This window comes from Symsagittifera roscoffensis, chromosome 3 (assembly GCF_963678635.1).
Source record: "Symsagittifera roscoffensis chromosome 3, txSymRosc1.1, whole genome shotgun sequence".
Classification (NCBI taxonomy): Eukaryota; Metazoa; Xenacoelomorpha; order Acoela; family Convolutidae; genus Symsagittifera; species Symsagittifera roscoffensis.
Genome location: NC_087064.1, coordinates 51111384 through 51132006, shown reverse-complemented (window position 1 = coordinate 51132006; position 20623 = coordinate 51111384). Strand labels below are relative to the sequence as shown.

General features: G+C 36.5%; 1 protein-coding gene across 2 annotated transcripts in view; it reads right to left on the bottom strand.

The window, feature by feature from the left end:
* The window catches only part of LOC134841215 (protocadherin-1-like), a 35130-nt gene extending 20964 nt beyond the window's left edge, over positions 1-14166 (bottom strand). For both annotated transcript variants that reach the window (XM_063857049.1, XM_063857051.1), the window contains exons 1-6: positions 11755-14166; positions 11257-11479; positions 10655-11049; positions 9903-10281; positions 6952-7447; positions 4236-4442 (exon numbers count right to left, since the gene is read on the bottom strand). In XM_063857049.1, the coding sequence (XP_063713119.1) occupies positions 4236-4442; positions 6952-7447; positions 9903-10281; positions 10655-11049; positions 11257-11479; positions 11755-13190 (3136 nt within the window). In that variant the 5' untranslated portion in view covers positions 13191-14166. The remainder of the gene's footprint in view (positions 1-4235; positions 4443-6951; positions 7448-9902; positions 10282-10654; positions 11050-11256; positions 11480-11754) is intronic.
* Between the last annotated feature and the right edge of the window lie 6457 nt (positions 14167-20623).

Here is a 20623-nt window from a genome sequence, read left to right as displayed (position 1 = left end):
AGAACGCGGTTTTTGGTCTGAAACTTAAAAGGTGGTTACTTTTCAATTGCTTATATTTGTTTAAAAAAATGCTTTAAAATATCATATTTTGGGCCTTGATTGTGCATCTGGACATGTTGACATTTTGTCTTCTTTCTTGACAATACATACCGAACAAAATTGCTCAATGAAAAAAAAAACAGGATTTGTGGCCGGTTGCTGTTAAAGTATCACACAATCTTCCGTTCAAAAATTGCGTTTTATGGGCGCGCGTTTTAGTGTATATTGGCAATGACAGACGTTACAGAAAAATATTGGAGTTCGACTCAAGCAGATGACCTAAATAGTACCGAAGGGGGACCCTTTGGAAAAACTTTGGAACCAGAATTGATAGAACTGAGGAGGGGAGGATTTGCCCCCCGCTCGGCATGCTAATGGCTTTAAGCCTCACCCTACTTAATACAATTACGAGACAATCGAAAAATGTAGGAGCCTTCAGTAAGGAAAGTTTGCCGATTCTTCTTCTGCTGTTTGAACTTTGGACCACGAGAAAGGGGGTTCACTAAAGGAAACTAAACCAAAATCACAATTACAAGCTTATGACCAAAACCCAAAGCTTGACTTATGCTGCAACTGGTTAGTTAAAACTGTAATACCACAAAAACGTTGACTTTTTGGGTAAGAGTGTTGCTCAAACATACCAAAGTATTCAAATGGTAAGCGGCAATATCGATTTGGGAATATTTACTTGCTTTCGGCGCCCGTTAGGTTGCCAAATTTGCTCACTTTTCTCCAAATTGGATAAGGCTAGTAAACATTGGCTGGATAAAACTGGAGCGGAAATTGGTAGCGCGAGCTTAGTAAACACCGTCTTCCGTTTTTTATTGCGCCGACCAAAGACCCTTATAGAATTAATGGATTCAATTCTTACCAGATAAGAAAACTGAAATGAAAGCTTAGTTACCAACTGAAAATTTATGACTACTTATATTGTGGTAACATATAGCCAGAGAGAAAGAATTTAATAAGAGCTTCTTATCTCTTTGAAAAAGCTCGTTTCAAATTTTCGGTCCTTCGAATATAAACTGAGAATGAAGTCGCGAATTAAGGGTCGTTTTAAGAAAGCTTAGAGGGATTTAGGGAAAACGTGACTTACAATTTAAAATTTAGCTGCTACCAAATACCATAAATATTTTCGTGTTATTGAATTATTTTAATTTAGGGCTTCCTGTAGGTTACATAACCACAAACCAAAAACATTCCGCGATCTCGAATTCCTAAGTGAAGTTTCCCTAAATTTCATTCGGTTTATCTGAGCAGAGAACTTGTTCAATTTTTGTCTCCGGATTTAACTGGCTTCGTAAACCCGAAGTTTATGTTGTTTTTACAAGCAAGGGTTACAATAAAACATGTTTGAAGCAAGGAAAAGTTGGTGAAATTATTCAAAGATGTTGCTGGTGGTGTAAAATTCACCACTCTATGAAGTTTGTGATCGGTACATAAATAAAATGATCAAAGCAGAAATTTGGACGTCGGTTGGTAAATTAAACTGAAAAATAGCGCCTTAATTAAAGTTTAATGAAAAAATGACTAGGTACTAGAATAAGAGAAAAAACTTCAATAACGAGTTTTTGAAGTTAATCATCAAGCGCATGTGATCAATCAACAAAAAAAACATTCTCGACTTTTTTATCCTGAAAAGAAAAAAGTTGCAGTACAATAATATTGTGTTTATTTTTGGAGTAATTTGGGAAAATTTTCAAAAAATGTACATATAAGAACGAAAACAATATATTTTTGAGAATTTCTTGATAAAAATCGGATAGAAATAACAAGGCTGAGATACGTTATGCAAACCAATTTTCTAATATTTTGCATTTTTGAAATACTCTATGGATGCTGACAATTGCTGAATAAAAAGAAGAATAGCCGGTTACAGTGCAACTAGCACAAAATGTTCCGGCCATAGTCTTATTAAAATTCAAAAAAAGTTGTTTCAAATTAGTGTAGTTTTTCTGCGATGTATATTAAAAGAATCTGAACGAAAAACTAAAACTTAGGTATTCGCGACAGTCATATTAAAATTTGGCAAAAATTTTTGTAGAAAAATGAATGGAAAAACATTGCAAAAAAATATTGAATTTGAGATATTTTTGATTCCCGAAATGGCGCTAAAAACTCCAAAACTAACTTTACTGGAGTAACACCAAGTTTTCACGTTTTAAATTAAGATATAAATAAATAAGCTTTGGTTATCCAAAGATCAAAAATTTGCACCTGCTTGATACTAGGACGACTTTTTGAAAAAAAAAATTGATGTCGTTCGAATCACGACTCAAAAGGCTTCAATATGATATATCACTCGACCTATTTTGATGATAATTTATGGTAACTAATCTTGCGTGAAAAGAAAACTAAAACATACCCTAGTACAAAGATATTATCACTTTCAATGACCGAAACAATAAAAAAAAAAGTAGTCTACTGCTGTGCAAGTAGCGCAGAAAATTCGGGCACAGCTATTTGGAACTTAAAAAACTCTTTTAAAACGTTTTCTGGCCTTTTTTGTCAAGTTTAGGTTTTTTTGTACGTGATGAGAGCAGAGGATCTAAAAGCTTGCTCAGAACACTAGCATAGGGCTTCTTCATTGACTCTAGTTGTCTTTAAAAGATGAGCAAGAAAACAAACAAAAAACAAAAAATATATATTAGAAAAAATTCTAACAAAAATTGATATAACCAATTTTTATGTAATATCGCTACTTGCTCGCTTTACTCGTTCAAAATATAACTAAAAAACAAAAATTTCAACTGGTTTTTCTTGAGACTAAAAAAATTTTTGATGTCTTTAGAATCACGACTGAATTTTTTTAAAATTATATACCTTTCGATCCATTTTGATGATTAATTATGGTATCTGTTTTTGCGAAAAAAAAATGAAAAAACACACCGAAATACATAGCGCCCCCTTTTGTAGTGGTCGGAAAAACTTTTAATAAAATTATTTTCAACGAAAATTTTTCCAAAAATATGGGTTTTACATTTCTTTGATCTAGGCGTGAACCTTGACAAAATTAAATCCTCAAGTTCCTCTTTTCGGTAAGAAAGAGCACACGTCACCAAAGATTGAATCCAGCCGTCTGAATAACTTAAATACTTTTGTTCCAGCCACTCAAATGAGAGTAATTGATCCGACCATTGAAAATGGGGAGGAATTTTGTATTCGGGTTTTTTAACTTTTTTTCCAGGCAAAATCAGGTAAATCAAAATAATCATTGGACAGGGTGGAGTGATATATCAAACTAAATCATTTTCAGTTGTGATTCGAACCACATTAAAAATTCCCAAAAAATGTTTCTTGTGTCGAGAAAAACCGATTTGAAAGTTTTGCTAGCCGGCTTAAGATAGCTTATTTATGCTTAATTTAGGCCGCAAAAATTTAGCTATAATCAAGTAAAAGTATTTTTTGGATTTTTTCCAAGATAAAATTTGGGAATCAAAAACTTCAAATTAAAAAAAAATTGATTTTTAGAACGATTTTTTTAAATCATGTTTCTGGGAGAACTGTTGTCCAATTTGCCTGTTCTGTAATGACAGACGACTATGTCTAAGATGTATTTTTTGTTCAGACCCTTTTATCACATTACGTAGAAAAATATATATTTTTTTGTATTTCTTAGGACTATGGTCGGAACATTCTGTGCTATTTGCATAGTTATCAGATATCCTTGTTTTGTATTTGGATGCGTTTTCGGCTTTTTAACTTTTTGTTTTTTACGAAAAATCAGGTATAACAAATAAACATCGGAATGTGTCGAGGAATAAATCATATTACTTAAAGCCCTTTGCGCGATAATTCAAATGACATCAGTTTTTTTTTTAAAAAATTGTCTCAGTGCCGACAGAAAGTTAATTTTAGTTCAATTTCGAGCAAGTTAACATAAAAAACTCAAAATTTTGCAAAAAAAAAAGCAAAAATGTTTTGGAAAATAGTTTTGATTTTTTTATGAATTGTTTTGTTTTTCTGTTCATTTTTCGACAAAAAATGTTGACCAATTTGCCTATCTTACTACAGCGGTGGAATATGCTTAAGTCTTAGGCTTTCGTTCAGATCCTTTATCACACCACGCACAAAAAAAACGACACTAACTTGAAAAAAAAAAGAAATTAAAATATATTTTTTTTGTTTTTAAGAGTATATTCGGAACAATCGATGCTACTTGCTCAGCAGCCGGCTACCCTTGTTATTATTCTGACCTTGTACATTGGGTTGGTATCCTGCGGGTACTCCTGGTGCAGGGTACTGAGGGGGTGGGGAGGACATGGAGGGATGACAGGATCGAGAGGGGTAGTGAATCATCTGGTGGGGATGAGGAGGGGCACTTGCTACTCCTGGGGGTCCAACGCCGCTGTACTGGGGATTGTAGTTGCGACGTCTGTCCAGAGTGCTACCGCTGTCGAAACCTAAAATGATTCATGAAGTATGAAGATAAGACCTCAAAACCAATTCAAGTTCAGGATGCAAGTAAAAATTGAATCAGTTGAAAAATCTGTCGCTGCTACCATTTAATTTCCAGCAAATAATTGGTTCTTCCGATTTTTGGGTCATTTAAAATAATTTTACCCAAAAAAATTAAAAGAAAAATCCTAACACCATTTCTATGATATTTACATAAGCAAAAAGTTTCAGAGCTCAAAGAAGCACATGAAACCACAATCCTTCTTAAACAATACACGCTAGGTCAATAAATTGTTGTGCTATATTATTTTATCAGCTCAGCTTTATCAGAAAAAGATACTTTGGGACCGGTTTGATTTAGACCAGACATCCTGAAAACGGATGTTAATGCCTTTTCTTAAGTCAATTGTTCTTGAATCAGACAATACAACAAACAACCACAGCAGACCGATCAAGGCCCATTCAAACCAAACCAGCTGATCAAAAGCATCAAATATATACAGACAGTTGAGAATTCAAATGAAGAATTTAATTCACTCAATTTGCAAGTCAATAGAGTGATCAATGATAGAACTATTAGGCTGTGCATAGAAGTTGACTTAATTCTCAGTAAAACGGAGAGCAGTTAAACGCAGTTTTATACCCTTCCCGTACTGTATAGTCATCAACCTCGCCCGACTTCAATAACGATTGCGAAGTTCTTATTACTTCGTCTAATCTTATATTTTCTTGCTTAAGTGCGACCTATAAAAGCGTCACTTTCAAAGTTGACAGCGGTCTTTACAAATGCAATTTTTTTCCCCGCAAATGTAACAAAATGCATGATGTAAAAGCCACAAACTAACCCATAATGAGAACTGAATAACATGTTTGCTTGTGGTTTTCTGACCGATCATGTTTCCAAACAAAAGCCATTAAACTTTTGTTTGCTATTGAATTTCACATTTTGTTGGTGTAAAGTTCAAAAGGCTTCAGGAAATAAAGAGTCAAGTAATAGGCGAAGCCATATACTAGGATCACATACACGATATTGATGGCTAATTGCGGAATTTTGCACCATAACGGAAGCGCATAATTAAAACTGAGCAACCTAATACCATGTGAATGAACTCAAAAAAGCCAATCACCAAATCCAATTTCGACCATGTATTGCCAGGAGGAAAAAAATCTATCACTAATTTTACAATAGCGTTTAGGAATATTGTCGCTTCTTTATGGCATGATCCGATAAAATGTCTCATTTTTTAAACAAAAAACAGCCTAATAAAAAGCACTTAAACATGAGGAGATGACCGTTTTCATCGGAGAAATTTGTTAAAGAGTCGAGTTAAGTATGATGATGAGTATATCGCATAAATTGCATTCATTTGAAAGAATATCTGTTGTACCATAAAAAATTATCTTCAAGAGCCCTTATAAGAATTTAAGGAATTAAGTCGTTTGCTGTCAAGAACTTTGAGAACTGCTAAAAAACTTTTTTAAAGCGTCTCATAAATGAATGTTAGCCACAATGTTGTTACCTTAGTTATTACAGGATATTGTTGATTTGAGGAGTATCTACGGATCAATAAATACAATGAGGCCAAAATGCATGTTTGGCATAACTCGAGCATAGCCCAACCCAATTACCTGGCTCTAATCACACCACCATTTCACTTGTTTGTTGTTTTTGTGATTCAATAACAAACGCACTGATTAAAACCAATTGAAGTATCTTCATTCAAGTCAATAAACTATCAGATGCCACAAGTTTTCAGTCTCGCTTCGTCGCTTGCATATTTCGTCATTTTGTACCAGGGCCGATAATATCGCAGTATTTACCACATCGAACCACTCCGATGAATTCGAAATTAAGCGTAACTGACTGACCGTACAGCTTAGTCTTGTAGTTTAAATTTTACACTCGCGGGACATCGCTTTCTAGATTCCACTTATCAATTATGTTCAAAGGTATGAAAATCGCTAGAGTAAAGCGGTTGAGAATGAAGCAATTTACCCCTCGTAGCTAAGACGGCCCCGTTAGCTGATGATGTTAGTTTACACTAGAAAGTTAAATGAGGTTTTAGCGTCACGGGTTTTCCACGATCACGCCTCTTTGAGGAAATTTGTGAAACATTAAAGGATATTTCGTCGCACGTTGAGATGACCCGGAATCAAAGTCATTATGGTTTTTATGGTCATTATGCATTTCGTTCAATTTATTGTAAAAGCATGGAACGCAGTTCTTCCATTCTAATCAGTAAATGACCATACTTTGCGCTAAATCTTATAATGATATTGATATTGAAAGAATTTTGTACTAAATAGTTTTCTCTGGATCAAAATTTTGCGTATAACTTCAATTAGTTTTGACAAAAATTTCATTTAGGAAAACGAAACGAATTGAAATGCATCTAAATCAAGGATTGAAAATGGTTCGATGTAACTCGCGCTTTACAGGTAAATTTTCTACCACATAAATAACCTTATCATAAAACTTAATAATTGAACTATAAGACGAACTAAAAAATTTACCTCGACCATCAATAGTGTTGTTTGCAGAATACCTCCCGTTTCCGGCCGGGTTCGGATGGGGAGCCAACAGTCCCCCTTTCTCATTGAAAGTGCTCAGCTGACTACTATGCAGAGAACTGCTAGCTACAGTCCCATTGCCTCCCTGCACCCTTCCACTGTTATTGTCGTCTGGACTTGGGGTTCCACGGGATACCGAATCCCCACCGGCAACCGCGTCCGGAGAAGGGTAGGAACTTTTCAGGAACGCACCTTGACCTGAACTAGCTAGACTGCCTCCCAAAGGCGACTGACTTCTTGCTAGAGTTCCGTTGCTTAAAGTGTACTGGTTGTGATGTGGGTGGTGGCGGTGTAGTTGAGCCTCTCCGGCTACTGCTGAGTACTGGGCCTTGACAGTGGAGGCACGGGTGGATCGGGCAGATCTTAGTCGGATTAAGAGGACGAGCCAGACGACGATTATAAGGACTACTATTGCTGCGATCGTGCACACGGCGTAGATCTAAAGAGAAAAGATTGTTTTTCAAGTGAAATGTTTTTTTTACATGCAAGAATAAATTTTTAATAGTTTGAAACTCTTTGAGAAAAATTCGAATTTTTTACTTGTGAAAACTTTGTACGTATTCAGTAATTTCAATACATTTCACAGGCACTCGAGGGAGGTCAAAGTTCAACGGCCAAAAACCGTTAAAACTAAGACTAAGTATCAATTCAACGTTATTCTCACAGAAAAAAAAACACAAGTTTGACGTCAATGAAAACTTTCGGACTAAAACTTTTTTAATGCCGTAAAATTTAATTTATTTTGACACAATAAACGACCATTCGAGCTAAAATTTACACAAGTGTAAAAAGACGTATCGAACCGCACTTGTAGAAATTGGGGAGTTTTTTCAATTACGGCAACTGCGCAAATTTCTTCTCTACTGTCAGGCGGTGTTCGAATTTATTCTTGTCTGTTTCCCTTTGTACTATTTAATCTTTTATGACAAATGCCCGTTACTGCTTCCATGCTTTGAATTGATCCCACCCCTCCAGCGGGATCTGAGTCGCTTTTCTCCTATCCCAGATTGCCCGCCACTAATCCCGTGATTAATCAAGCTAGCGTGGATTCTGGGGAATAAATTAAATAGAGCCTATTTTCCAATATTTGTCAACAAATCGAAAGCTGAACAGATTATACCAGTTCATTACATTGCATCTAAGCTAGTAAACGTCAAAAAACATCGATTTAACTTTTTGGTAATCAGACTGAAACAAAAATACTAGGAGAGTTGAACGCGATTTATTTTTCGGTCAGGTGAGCTTTCTGTTAGCTGAGATGGGCCCAGGTAATCTACAATCAAGCTTTCAAATGCACTCCTAATGCGCAGAAATTGTCCTAGTGTTGCCCTTTATTTGATACCGTCTCATAAGTCTGCCGGTATGACTTGACGATAGGATACTGCGGGGCTAATCAGCTCTAGATTGGGTCCATTTTAATCTAAAGTGGCCACATTATCAAAACACAGATTCGTTTTGTAGTTAATGCACACCAATTTTCTGGACCCAAAACAGAACCGTTTTGGAGATATTAAAAAGCAATGTAAGGCAGTAAGATCTAAATTAAACTACACAGGTCATTAAAAGTAGATCATCTATAATTATCTTAAAAAGTGCATTTTGTTTCGTGATCTCTTTCGGGAAGAAAATCAATGTAGCGAAGGATTTTTAAAAGAAAAAATAATCGTTCTAATGTAGGCAGTTAAGTAGGTGTATTCCTTTTGAAGTCTTTTTGCAGTTCCAATTTTGAAATGAAATTGGAGTCGTCAGGTTAAAAATTTGATAGTCTTGAAATTTCTTGACATTTTTATCAGAGTAAGACGAGACCCATTAATTCTGTATTTTTGTTAAGTTCAATGATTAGATTCAATTCGAGAAAAAAAGAAGCTATTTTAAAATTCCTAGCCAGTTCTGCTGCGAAATCGGACAAATTTGCATAGCGATCAGTGGGTAGTAAATCGCCGCCCATTCCAATATTCCCAGAGGGCCTGTGCGGTTAGGAAAGATTGCATCTCACCGAGAGCCCATCTTCATCTTTTAATATTAAACTAAATTTCCGATAACCTCTTTATAAATTATAACTGCTAAAGGTGACCCACCTACATTCCATGAATAAGTTGGAGAACAAAAAGTGACAGAAAATATTAGTAGCTTAATTAAATTTCCCAAATGAAACACCTGAACTTAATTTTATGTCACTCATACGTACAAAGAAGAGTAAAAAAGATCTTTTTGTTTCAAATTTGAGGATGAATAAACCATTTAATCTGGTTAGCAGTGGTTTGTTTTTCAATATTGGTTAAGAAGTTAAGTACCAAGATTAGTCATGCAAGTCCATAATGGAATATTTTTTCCCACTTGGCACGATTTCCGGGATAAATTTGATGAATAAAAAGGTCGTTCACGTTGTTCACGCAGAGGTATTACGCAATGGACATAGACGTTTACTCTAATGAAGATGAATTATGCACCTTTTCACTTAGACTTCATAATAACTCATTTTCTCAACGGGTCTTCATATTAAATTATGTTGCAAATAAGCCTTTTAATAAAATCACATCATTCAAAATTAACAAAATGTCTGACAGGAATTCTTTTTTTTCTGCAATTTCGCGGAAAAACATTGAACAAAATTTTGTTATTTCCTGCTTCTTTCATTGAAAAAATTAGCATATTAATAAAGTTCATAAGCATAGGTAACATGGCATCGTGAACCATTGTTTGCTGTCACTACGAAAAACCTAATTTTTGGCCTCGATTGAAAGCCAGGAATAGATTAAGAATTTTTCCGAATAACACGGAAGATCAGATTTAATCGTTTCAAGTGAGATCATTTTTAAAACCGAGCTCTGGTTTTGTCTCGCCTAATTGAATTGTCCATGATCGCAGTAAATGTTTTCTGTAGGTCAACTCACCATGAATCGAGGCACAGTCGGCAGAAAAGCTACTCTCGTCTCGTCTAGTGAAGTGTGGTTGAATAAAGTCTCGTTACCGTCCAAATAGATAAAATTCCATTGCCTTCTCTCATTGCGTTCCAACCCATTATCCGAAACCCAAATTTCTACTTTGATTTTCCGATCTCTGTTGCGGAATATTTCGTGTTTCTTTACTATGATTGAACCCTGGTCGGGATCTACTCCGAATATCTTGGCAGAGTCCGAAATGTGATATGTGAGCTTCGCGTTTCGCCCGAAGTCGTCGTCTACTGCTCGGATTTGGGTGACAATGTAAGTCGGGTTTGCATCCCAGGGTATTGAGAATTCCTCGTTCGGCAATGGTTTGAGAATTTGAGGGCTGAAAGTGACAAAAAAGGCATTTTAATCAAGCGATTTTTTCATATAACTTTAATATTTTAATTCTATAGAAGCCAGCCGACAAAGAAATCAGCTACTTTTTAAAGTAGTCAAAGGCGGTGAACAGTTACGTAATAATTATGCAACAAATGCGCAACCGTAATGAAAAATCCTACAAATTTTTACGCAAATTAAGCATGTTCCAATTGACTAGCATGCTCCGTTTTGATTCATTATTCTTTCGACTGGTCTATCCACATCCAAAAAAAATGTTTCCCATTACTACAAACAAATTTTTCACTAATATTCTAGAATAAAACAGCAAATTGAAGTCCCCATCTTGTAATAATTGTTTCCTAAACATTAATGCCCACCTGTTGTCATTTTCATCAATCAACTGGATGTTCGCTCTCGCAAGCGCCACCTGCTCTGGTTTCTTACACGCCTTGGCCAGGATCTCAAAATAAAACTCCTTCTGCTTTTCAGTCTCGTAATCAAAATCCCTCAATGTCTTAATTACACCCGTCGTCTCGTTGACCTTGAAAATGGCCTTGTATATGTCATCATCTGCGGCATAATAGCGAACACACCCGTCAATGTCGGGATCTACAGCGGTGACTCGTCCCACCTCCCAACCGATCCCACGACCCTCAAGGATGTCGAACTTGTAACTTGATTGGTTGAATTTTGGCTGGTTGTCATCGATATCAATTAGTGTGATCTCGAATAGCTTGTAAGACATTTTGGCAGGGGATCCCAAATCGTATGCCTGGAAATAACTGCTCAATTAAGAAAACATCAAGTTATAAATTGTGACAGTTTTCGACAAAGCAAGATCTCCTAGGTGAACTTAATTCAAGTTACTGATTGTCAAAAACTTGTTTCAAACTGCATTTATGAATCTTAAAAGTAACTGAAAAGCAAATTTCATTTAACCTAAGGGCATAACAAAAATATAAAATATTACAAAATATACCTTGATAGTGACATTGACAGATGACCCCAGAATCTCTCGATCCAGTTTTCTCAGTATCTTGAAAACTCCAGTGTCTGGATCTATGTGGAACCACTTCTCGTGCTGAAGAGAGTGGATTGAAAACTTGACTGTCCCATTGGCTCCGAAATCCATGTCTTCGACCACGATTCGATCCAAAATTTTGGGCTCTGTTTCCTCAATAATAGTGTAGTTGTATCGGTACCTGACAATCATTTGAGTTTGATTCTGTTAAGTCATCACTTCTATATATCACACACGATTAAATCTAGTTGCTGATCGTAGAAAAAGCGGTATCATACATCGAGTCTTGAAAAATTACAATTGATAAGTTTAAATGATAAGAATGAAAGTGCCATCAAGTTACGATAAATTGAGTGATCTCGCCTACTTACTTTTCCGGAGCTTTTAAAAAGTTTTATCCAAGTTTCGGAAAAATAGGATTAGCTATGATAAGCAGTAAGGAACAATTTATCTCACTTTTCAAATCGAGGCTTGAAATCATTTACATCTCCGACATTGAATTGAAACACTTCGGATGTCTTCAGAGGGGTGCAGCTTCTGTATTCCGGATCCCACTCTTCCACGGCACAATCAGAAGCCTCCAATTTCACCCAGTAAGCACCTTGTTCTTCTCGATCGAACGTCTGTGTAGTCGAAAACGAGTACATGCCAGTCCCGATTTTATGCAGAGTGAAGAAGCTAGTTCCGTTTAGTTGCACCATCTGGGTTTTCCCAAAAACTCCGGGATCTTCGTCGGTTATTTTAAAGAACCCTATCATTCTCGGGTCCTCGTTTTCAGAGAAGTAGATTTCCTGGCCTTCAACCTCCCAGAAACTTCTAGGGTTGAAAGATATGGTTGGTTTGTTGTCGTTCACATCTTTGATGACAAATTCAGTTGTCATCAAATCTTTGAAAGGTGGTACTCCTCCGTCACGAGCTTCAACTTGCACTGACAACGTTTGACCTCCCTGACTTTTGAGTGATTTTGACAAAACAATTTTACCCGTGGTCTCGTCAATAGTAAAATACTCCAAAATTTCAGGCAAAGTTTCTTCCGCAAAACGATAAAATATTCGGCCGTTTTTACCCGAATCTTCGTCTTTAGCTTGAACTTGGAGCACCACTTTACCAATTGGGTCATTCTCGAGAATCTCAACAGCTTGTTCTGACTGTTCGAAAACAGGAGTATTGTCGTTGATATCAATAATCGACACAATTATCTCCATGGACCCTTCGTTCATTGGATCTTTCGCAATTAAGGTCAGTTTAAAGCTACTTTGCTCCTCAAAGTCCAGATTACGGCCGACCAGCAACTTCGGAATTAGGACACCGTCCGATCTCTCCGATACCTTCAAAGAGAAGTAGGAGTTGTCAGTGGGTTCTAAGGTGTAACTTCGTATGGCGTATTCAGAAGAGTCTGCATCCGTAGCGTATGGTATACTAAAAGCACTATTGGAAGGGTCGGCATTTTCTGGAACAGATATGAAATGCTGTTTCTCGTCAAAACGGGGCACGTTGTCGTTTTGGTCTTCGACGAAAACATTAACCCGATGACTTTCTGGGATTCCGTTATCAAATATTAAAATCACGTCCAAGTTTACAATGCACTTAAAGTCATCTTGTCGAGATAGTTTACACAACGAGGAGTCCTCCCGGTCAATGGATTTCGCAACAGCTAAATACAATTCACCTTTTGAGTCTTTTGAAATTTTGAAAGGCTCAGAAGGGTCTAGCAGAATTTCTTGGTTACTCGAAGCGTATATGTCGAGTTTTCGAAGTGAACTAAGTTGAAACCCAATTGGAGAATTTTCGGGCAAGTTAAGCTTTTTTTGACCAACAATTGAAGCGGCATTGCACAGCATAGCTGTAACGAAGGCAAGAAAAAAGTGGTTAGATATTGCTTTCTGATTCATTGCAAATCGTAACCTTGTGATAATTAATAATGATTTTAACTGTATACTGTAAGTAATTAAGCGTCCTACGCTCCTCCGTTGAGTGATGCAAAGTATCTGTAATTTTAAATCCGTACTGCAGTGAAAAAATTTGAATTTATTAAACGATTTTCATAACTCATTCAAACGAGTTTGCATCTATGTTTTTTTTTCGTATTGGACTAATGATGATTTTAGCCGGAGCTCATTATAACTCGTTGAGGATAATTATCAACAGAACCGAGGTTTTAATTGCTGTGTCGAACAATGAAGTTTTCCTCGCATTCGATCAATGAAATCACCTTTTTTAACAACTTCAGGAACACATCTCGTTATTGAGAGTTATTAAAACAGAAGAGTGGGAAATGAATTGGTAATGTCTAAAAGGTGTACTTGTAGCATGCATAATGATTGTAATGACGTTTTAAACAGCCTTTAAGCAAATGATACATCATTGAAAAAATGGGAAACATTCAGGAAAATACCAACAAAGAATCCATTCAAAATATCCGTTTATTTGATTTCGCCAATTTCAATGGACCAAATAAATAGCGAGAAAAAACAAAGGATATAAAATTTTGAAACGTAGCCAACCAAGTGTGCTATTAATACAGTAACTGAAATAGCTCCAAAAAGATTAAAGATATAAGATAGGTAATACAACCAGAAATAATAAGTAAAAATTACGTTATCTCCAGGTAAAATCGTCCACAATCAATTTCACTGCAATTTTGGATCAGCAGTTTTTTATTCAAAGCGAGTGATTTTGAGCTACCCTAACCAGCACTAGGGCTTGTTTTTTGTTTCTAACTAGCGGCCAAATAAATTCAAAAAATTGCCCGTCCGATTTAAACAATCGGCCGTCACAGTTGGACCTAATTTAAATTCTGCTGCTATTTAGCATTTTACTAAGTCGTATTCAGCAAAACTGCATTAACATAAAAACAGAACGACCGGCTGAAAGAATTAAAAGGACCAATAGAAACAGGCTCTGAGAGACATTTCATTTCATTCAATCACAAGGAAAAATGTTAGGTATAAATACAACAAGAGCATTGCGAGACCTATGATTGCATGCATGTAAGAAGGAACTGCTTAAAATCCACGTAAGGGCCCCTGAAGTGACTTGGTAATCATAATACACGACGACAGCTCTCAAACAGAACTCGCTTTGTGGACATACTAAATACAAGTTTAAACGCGCCTGTTTTGCTTATAACTAGCGCCGGTAAACTTGACAGCTGAGGGGAAATATCTCGAGTTCAGAGTGTAACCCAAACCGCGAACGGACCCAGAAAAGAATGTTTGCCCGATTTTAAACGGAGTCTTAAACAGTCTGTTTGCGTCTGAAGTAAATAGCAGCAAGTAAAGAAAGGCCTGGTGGGTTTTACGATTTGCGATATAATTATCCCGTTCTTGGCTTAGATATGGCCATCGAAACTGTAAAATAAACTGAAATAGCTGAAAGTGAGACTCCACACTAAGGCACGAATAGACAAGAAAATCTCGAAAAGGCAAAGACACTAAGTTATGTATGTCACTTCTTCTGATCGCAAACCTGCATGAGATTGTAGGGGTTAAAAGTATTTGCGGGCTTATCGATTTCATAATTAGAAGAAACTCGAAGTATTTGAGTGTCTCGAAAATAAATAATAATATTCTTAGCGAGGATAGTTTTTTGCTTAATAGCATTCTTTTGTTGCGGTTTCGAAAAAATGAAAAATTAAAATGGAAACGAGACTGCTCGCAAGACTGCAAGGCAAAGCCTTGAATGTTCCGACTGCCCGTTAAGGCATCTGAACTAGTTTTTTAATAACCCATACAAATTCTATACCTATATTCCACCCAAAATCAGAATTTCAGCAGTTTTGCTTGAATCTGATAGCCTTGAATAAGCCAGCCATAACCCATCGTGTTCATTATTTCAAATTGGCAATTTCGAAACTCCCATAACTTGATATTTTGATTTTGAGTTGAAGACATTAATAGCATTCAGATGTAAATAAGTTCTCTCTAAAATGACTACTTAAAGATGGAAATTAGTCTATGGATGGAAAAACTACCCCCAAGCATAAATTTTGCTTTTTGTGAAAGTCGGAAAAAAAAGACATTCGACAAGCGGTCACTGTGAATATTTAATTCATAATGAAAACTTTCACACTCCTTAAGCAAGATTCCAAGCAATTTAGCAATGGTAAAAGTCTCGTACTTCAAACAGTTTCTCCTCTGATACCAAACATCTTAAAATGTTTTCACAGAGACGAGTGAATGCTTCGCAAGTACATGCGAGAAAAAATCAGAAAGAACTTAAAACTTGGATTCAATTCCAGGCTGCTGGCTTTAATTTTCGCTCAAGCTCAATTTTTAAAACGCTGTTACCAATAAGCTTTATTATCTATACATTAGTTTTTTGGGCTTGAACATAACATTTCTCCGGATAATGACTCAATTGAAAATGAGGAAGATTTTTGACATCGTGTGTTTCAGTGTTTTCTTTTTTTATTTACCACACAAAATCAATTACTACAAAAGACACAGAGGCGAAGTAGCTCTTCGAAAACACAAGCAAGAAAACGACAAAATTAGCTGTAAATAAGAAAAAAAAGTAAAAATAAGCCTTGAAAAGGAAAAAATTGTTTTAACGGATTTGAACCCACGACCAAAAGATTTGTAGTCGCCTGTCCTCAAATCTGCGCCACCCTCAGTGGACACCTTACGAACACTAGCCACCAATAACGCAGCTACATATGCTATTAAACTGCCAATGCTATGGGTGGTAAAAAGTGTTGTGTTGTATCCGGGGTTGGTTACCTTGGCTTTGGTTCGATGTTCAATTCTTTAGTTCGACTATTCCGTTTTATGATCAAATACAATCTTGGTGCTCAAAACCTTTTTTTTCTTTTTAGTTAGTTCATTAAACTTTCAGTTTTGTGTCTGGTCTACGCGGACCTTAATCTCTCACTGAGTGCTAAAATTTTACCAATCGGTCGTCATCCTCGGGCGTAATACTTGTTTGGCCGTTTTGCCACCTTGCCATTTGGGCGCAACTTATGGGTGAAAAGTGAGAGTAAATTCTTACAACACATACTGCCGCATTTTAATTTTTCGAGCGAAATGTCAAAAGTGATCTTTTATCTTAAAGGTGATCTTTTAACCTTCATGTTGCTCTTGCTCTTAACTTCATTCAGATTTGATACCTGCCAAAACGAATCGGCTTTTGGCACAACTGAGCTTTAGTCAATATATGTTTTTATGGAAACTAAATCTCAATTCAACTTCGTAACCAATTTTATCGTTTATCTAGCTTAGTTATCTTATACCAACGTCTTTTAATCTAGTCTTTGATAAAAGCCTACTAGTAAGTTTAGTAGAGATCCATTATCGTATCAAGTCTTAAACTAGACTTAGTTTAAGTACCCCAACGTCTTAACATCATCATTACCTTTATCTGTATCATAGTAATTTTTTAACATGGCGCAGTCAAACGAGTCGAACCTACGAGATCTAGAGTTCCTCTGGAACAACGCATCAAGCGAGAACCATCAAGACTGGGAAAAATGGGCGGAAATTTTCAACTAACAGTTATCGCTGAAGATTCCGTGGATATCGAAGATGTGACTAATCCACCGGAGAGATCCGAGTTATTATACCCTGTCCCAGAAACATCGGAGTCTTTCGACGATCAAACCCGTCGGACACAAAAAGAAGAACGATACAAACAAGCACAACAAGCCTACAAAGAAGAAGCGAGAAGGAGGAAAGCGGAAAACAACGCAAAATTTAGTGGCTCACAAATTGGTGATATCGACAAAAAACTAAAATCACAACTGTACTTGGCACTTGGAAAAAAAGAACAAAATATTTCGCACACAAAAACCCCGTAAAAGAATACTAGATATAAATTTTGAAGAATTTTTGGAATTACTAAAAACTACATTCACGATAACTACAAACTTGACTTGCGAAAGACACAAATTCTTCGGTCGTAGACAAAAATTTCATGAGTCATTAGAAAAATTACACTTTACAAAGACCTTTCAGAAATGGCAAAAAATTGTAAACTAGGCAAAATAGAGACCGAATTAGTCGGAGATATCTTTAATACGAATATGAGAAATGTACAAATCTAGAAACAATTGTGCATCGAATATCTGACCCCAGAAATTGTGCTAGCCTGCGTTCTGGTCCACGAGAAAGGCACGAAATTACACCAACAGCATATAAAAGTCCCTGTATATAACTCTGTACAAAAACCACATTGTGTAGAAAAAACGAGCCAATTTTAATTACTGTAGAAAGTAATAAATGTAGAAATTGTGGCTAATAATTCAAGAAAGGACCCCTTTCATTTTGTCCCGCAAGAGAGAGAAACTGCAACACCTACGGTCGCAGAGATCAGTTCGCTAAACATTGTAAAAGTGCAGCCAGAACAGAAACCAACATAATTGAACAAAATCCGAAACTACCCGAAATAGAAACCCACAGAAAAAAACGGCAGGATAACTCGAAGTAGGTTTAGAAGACTTTTCAGTCCGAGCCCTAGATTTTCATAATCAAATGAAAGCTGTTAAGGACACAATCGAAGGAGGAATCAGAACAGTATTTACACATGAAGGACTTGATCTGAAGAAGATATTGATGGTATTAATGGGCAATTTTAATCCTTACCTAGCCGAAAAACAGGTTGACTCAGCCATCACGGTATCGTTCATGAAAAGGGATCTACTTCACGATCTCAAGATAAGATACAGCTTTCAAAAGGTAGAAGCAGTTGATGAGATCGCATAAAGGCGTACCAAGGCTTTAGGAGGTGATCAATATAATAGAAAAAGTCACAGGGAGGATACGATCGAAGGAATGGGATGCCAAAGATCAACAACTGCTTATTACTGAAGGGGCAGAAGGAAACTTACTGGGAAATGACATACTTCCGAATTTGGGAATAAAGGTCTCACAGAAGCAGGCTCCACCCACAGTGTCAGACACCTGGAATATCCCGGGTGTTTCGGAATAGAAGTAGGCCAGATAAAGTTTGAATATGACAGTCAACCCTGTCCACTTCTCGACACGTCACTCCAACGTGAGATCAAACTGTATATATCCAATCGATTTCCCGAACTTTTAAAAAGAACAGGCAGATCAAACTTTTTTTTATAGTAAGCACATATTTCAACCAACCTTTAAAACCAATACATGCAAAGGGCAAGCGTATACCAATATAACTACTGCCTAAAGTGAAATTATATATTGATCAGTTGCTTAGCGAGGGACATATTGAAAATTTGTCCAGATGTTCAAAAGATTGTTATAATTCACCCATCGTCATAACAGCAAAAAGAGACGGGTCAATTAAATTGGCTCTGAGCTCAAACTACTCAACAAACAAATATTTTGCAACTGATATCAAACGGCCAATTGGTTTGAACTAATTGATAACGTCGCTTTAACAATTAGTGGTCACGACGAAAACGAAATCAGGTTTTCATCTATCGACCTAAGATATTCATACAGCCAGATAAAACTTTCAAAAAGCAAGTAACCAATGCAATATTAACTTTGTGGGAGGAGAGTTTACATACTCATACCGTTTTAAAACGGGATTTTAAAGATTGGGCAATATGCCGAAAGAGTTTCAACGTATTATGGACCGTCTAACGGAAAAACTACCGAATAGTTACTGTTACATAGACGAAATTTTAATCGCTACAGCAGGTAGCGCTAAAGAACACTGCAAATTATTTACTGACGTTCAAAAAATTTTGTACAACGAAGGACTAGCTACAAATTGGGAGAAAATTAATAAACTGACCTACGACAAAGAGTGCTTGGGGTTCAAATTCGACCCGAAGGGGACCGCTCTTTTAGTCCACAAACCAGACGCAATTAGAAACTTGAAAGAACCGTGATGTATCAAGGACATAAAATCGTTAATGTGCTCAACCAACCTTTTTAATGAATTCATGCCGAACTTAGCAACCTTATCTACACCATTGTGAGAACTAATGCAAAAAAAAACAATTTAAGTGGTCGGAGGTACATTTAGCTGCATTCGCGAAAATCAAGAAGGAAACTTGTAATACGGTAACAAACCACCATTTCAACGTTAAGCTCAATGAGAGAAAAAAATGCGATGCTTCACACTTAGAATTGGGTGCATCCCTCGAGTCTGGAAAACGGTAGCGTTCACGGGTAGGTTCCTCAATATTGCCGAATTAAAACACAGCACGAATGAACTCAAACTGTTGGGTTTTGTTTGGGCATTAGACCATTTTAAAAATTAATATTAGGGTAAACAATTTTCTATTCTTCCCGATCATAAAATTTTATTAGGGGCACCGAAGGACGATAAATATACAAAGACAGCCCAACCTCTCCTCACCCGCTGGGCAGATTAACTTTTACCATATGATTTTACGGTAGAACATCTCCCGGGCAAGGAAATGGGATTTGCGGACTACCTTTCTAGACACCCATCGATGCGACCCCGTACCAGTTTCCTATGACAACGAAATGACGTACCAGTTTCCGATGAATTCGTGAGTGCCTTCGTAACTCATATTAGCTTTCTTTTAGGCTTTGAAAAATTGATGCCTAGATATTCTCCCTCGCAAATAAGGGACAAATTTTCTCAACAAACAGCATCTCATGACTTTGAATACTGCATTGTGACTGATCAATCGACTAATTACATGAAAAGAAAAAAATTCGAACGTGAGAAACGAATTCAGAAGGCAGCAGAATCTCTGCAGACTCTATTTAAGCATTCAAAAGTCTCAGTTTATCGAAATTTTCACTCGCGAACAGAAGATGGCATTCCATCTTGCCAAACAATCGATTTTTCAAATAATTTGAAAAATCTTTTAAAAATTTCCGATCAAATAGACACTACCGAACAAACTGAAAATCTAATTGCAAATGAATCCGCATCTTCTTTGCCCTGTACTTGCTACCCGCCGAGTACATCCGCAGACCAGACACAAAGAAATGAAAAAAGCCCCAAGTCTATTAAGCATGAACTATTTCTATTCTCGCGGTCCAAAAGTTTTTTTTTCTAAATTCATGGCGTTACCTACTAAAAAAGACCTTGTATTAAAAAAGATAAAGAAAACTATCGAAGAAGATCGGAAACAAGGTATCTTGCAAAAGCGAAATTACTATACACCTTCTATTAAAAAATTACACGTGAACGGGGAATGTCTTTACTTTGACGGAAGACTTGTGATACCAGCATGCCTACGGACTGCTATGCTACATAGGCTACATGAAGCACAACCTGTCCAGCTCGCGATGAAAAATTTGGCAACCCTTTACATCTGGTGGCAGAAAATTTACCGAGAAATCTAAGTTCACGGAGAGATCTGTTTTTAGTGAGTTAAAGTAGGTAAAAATATAAAAACTCTTTGAAAAAAAGAAGA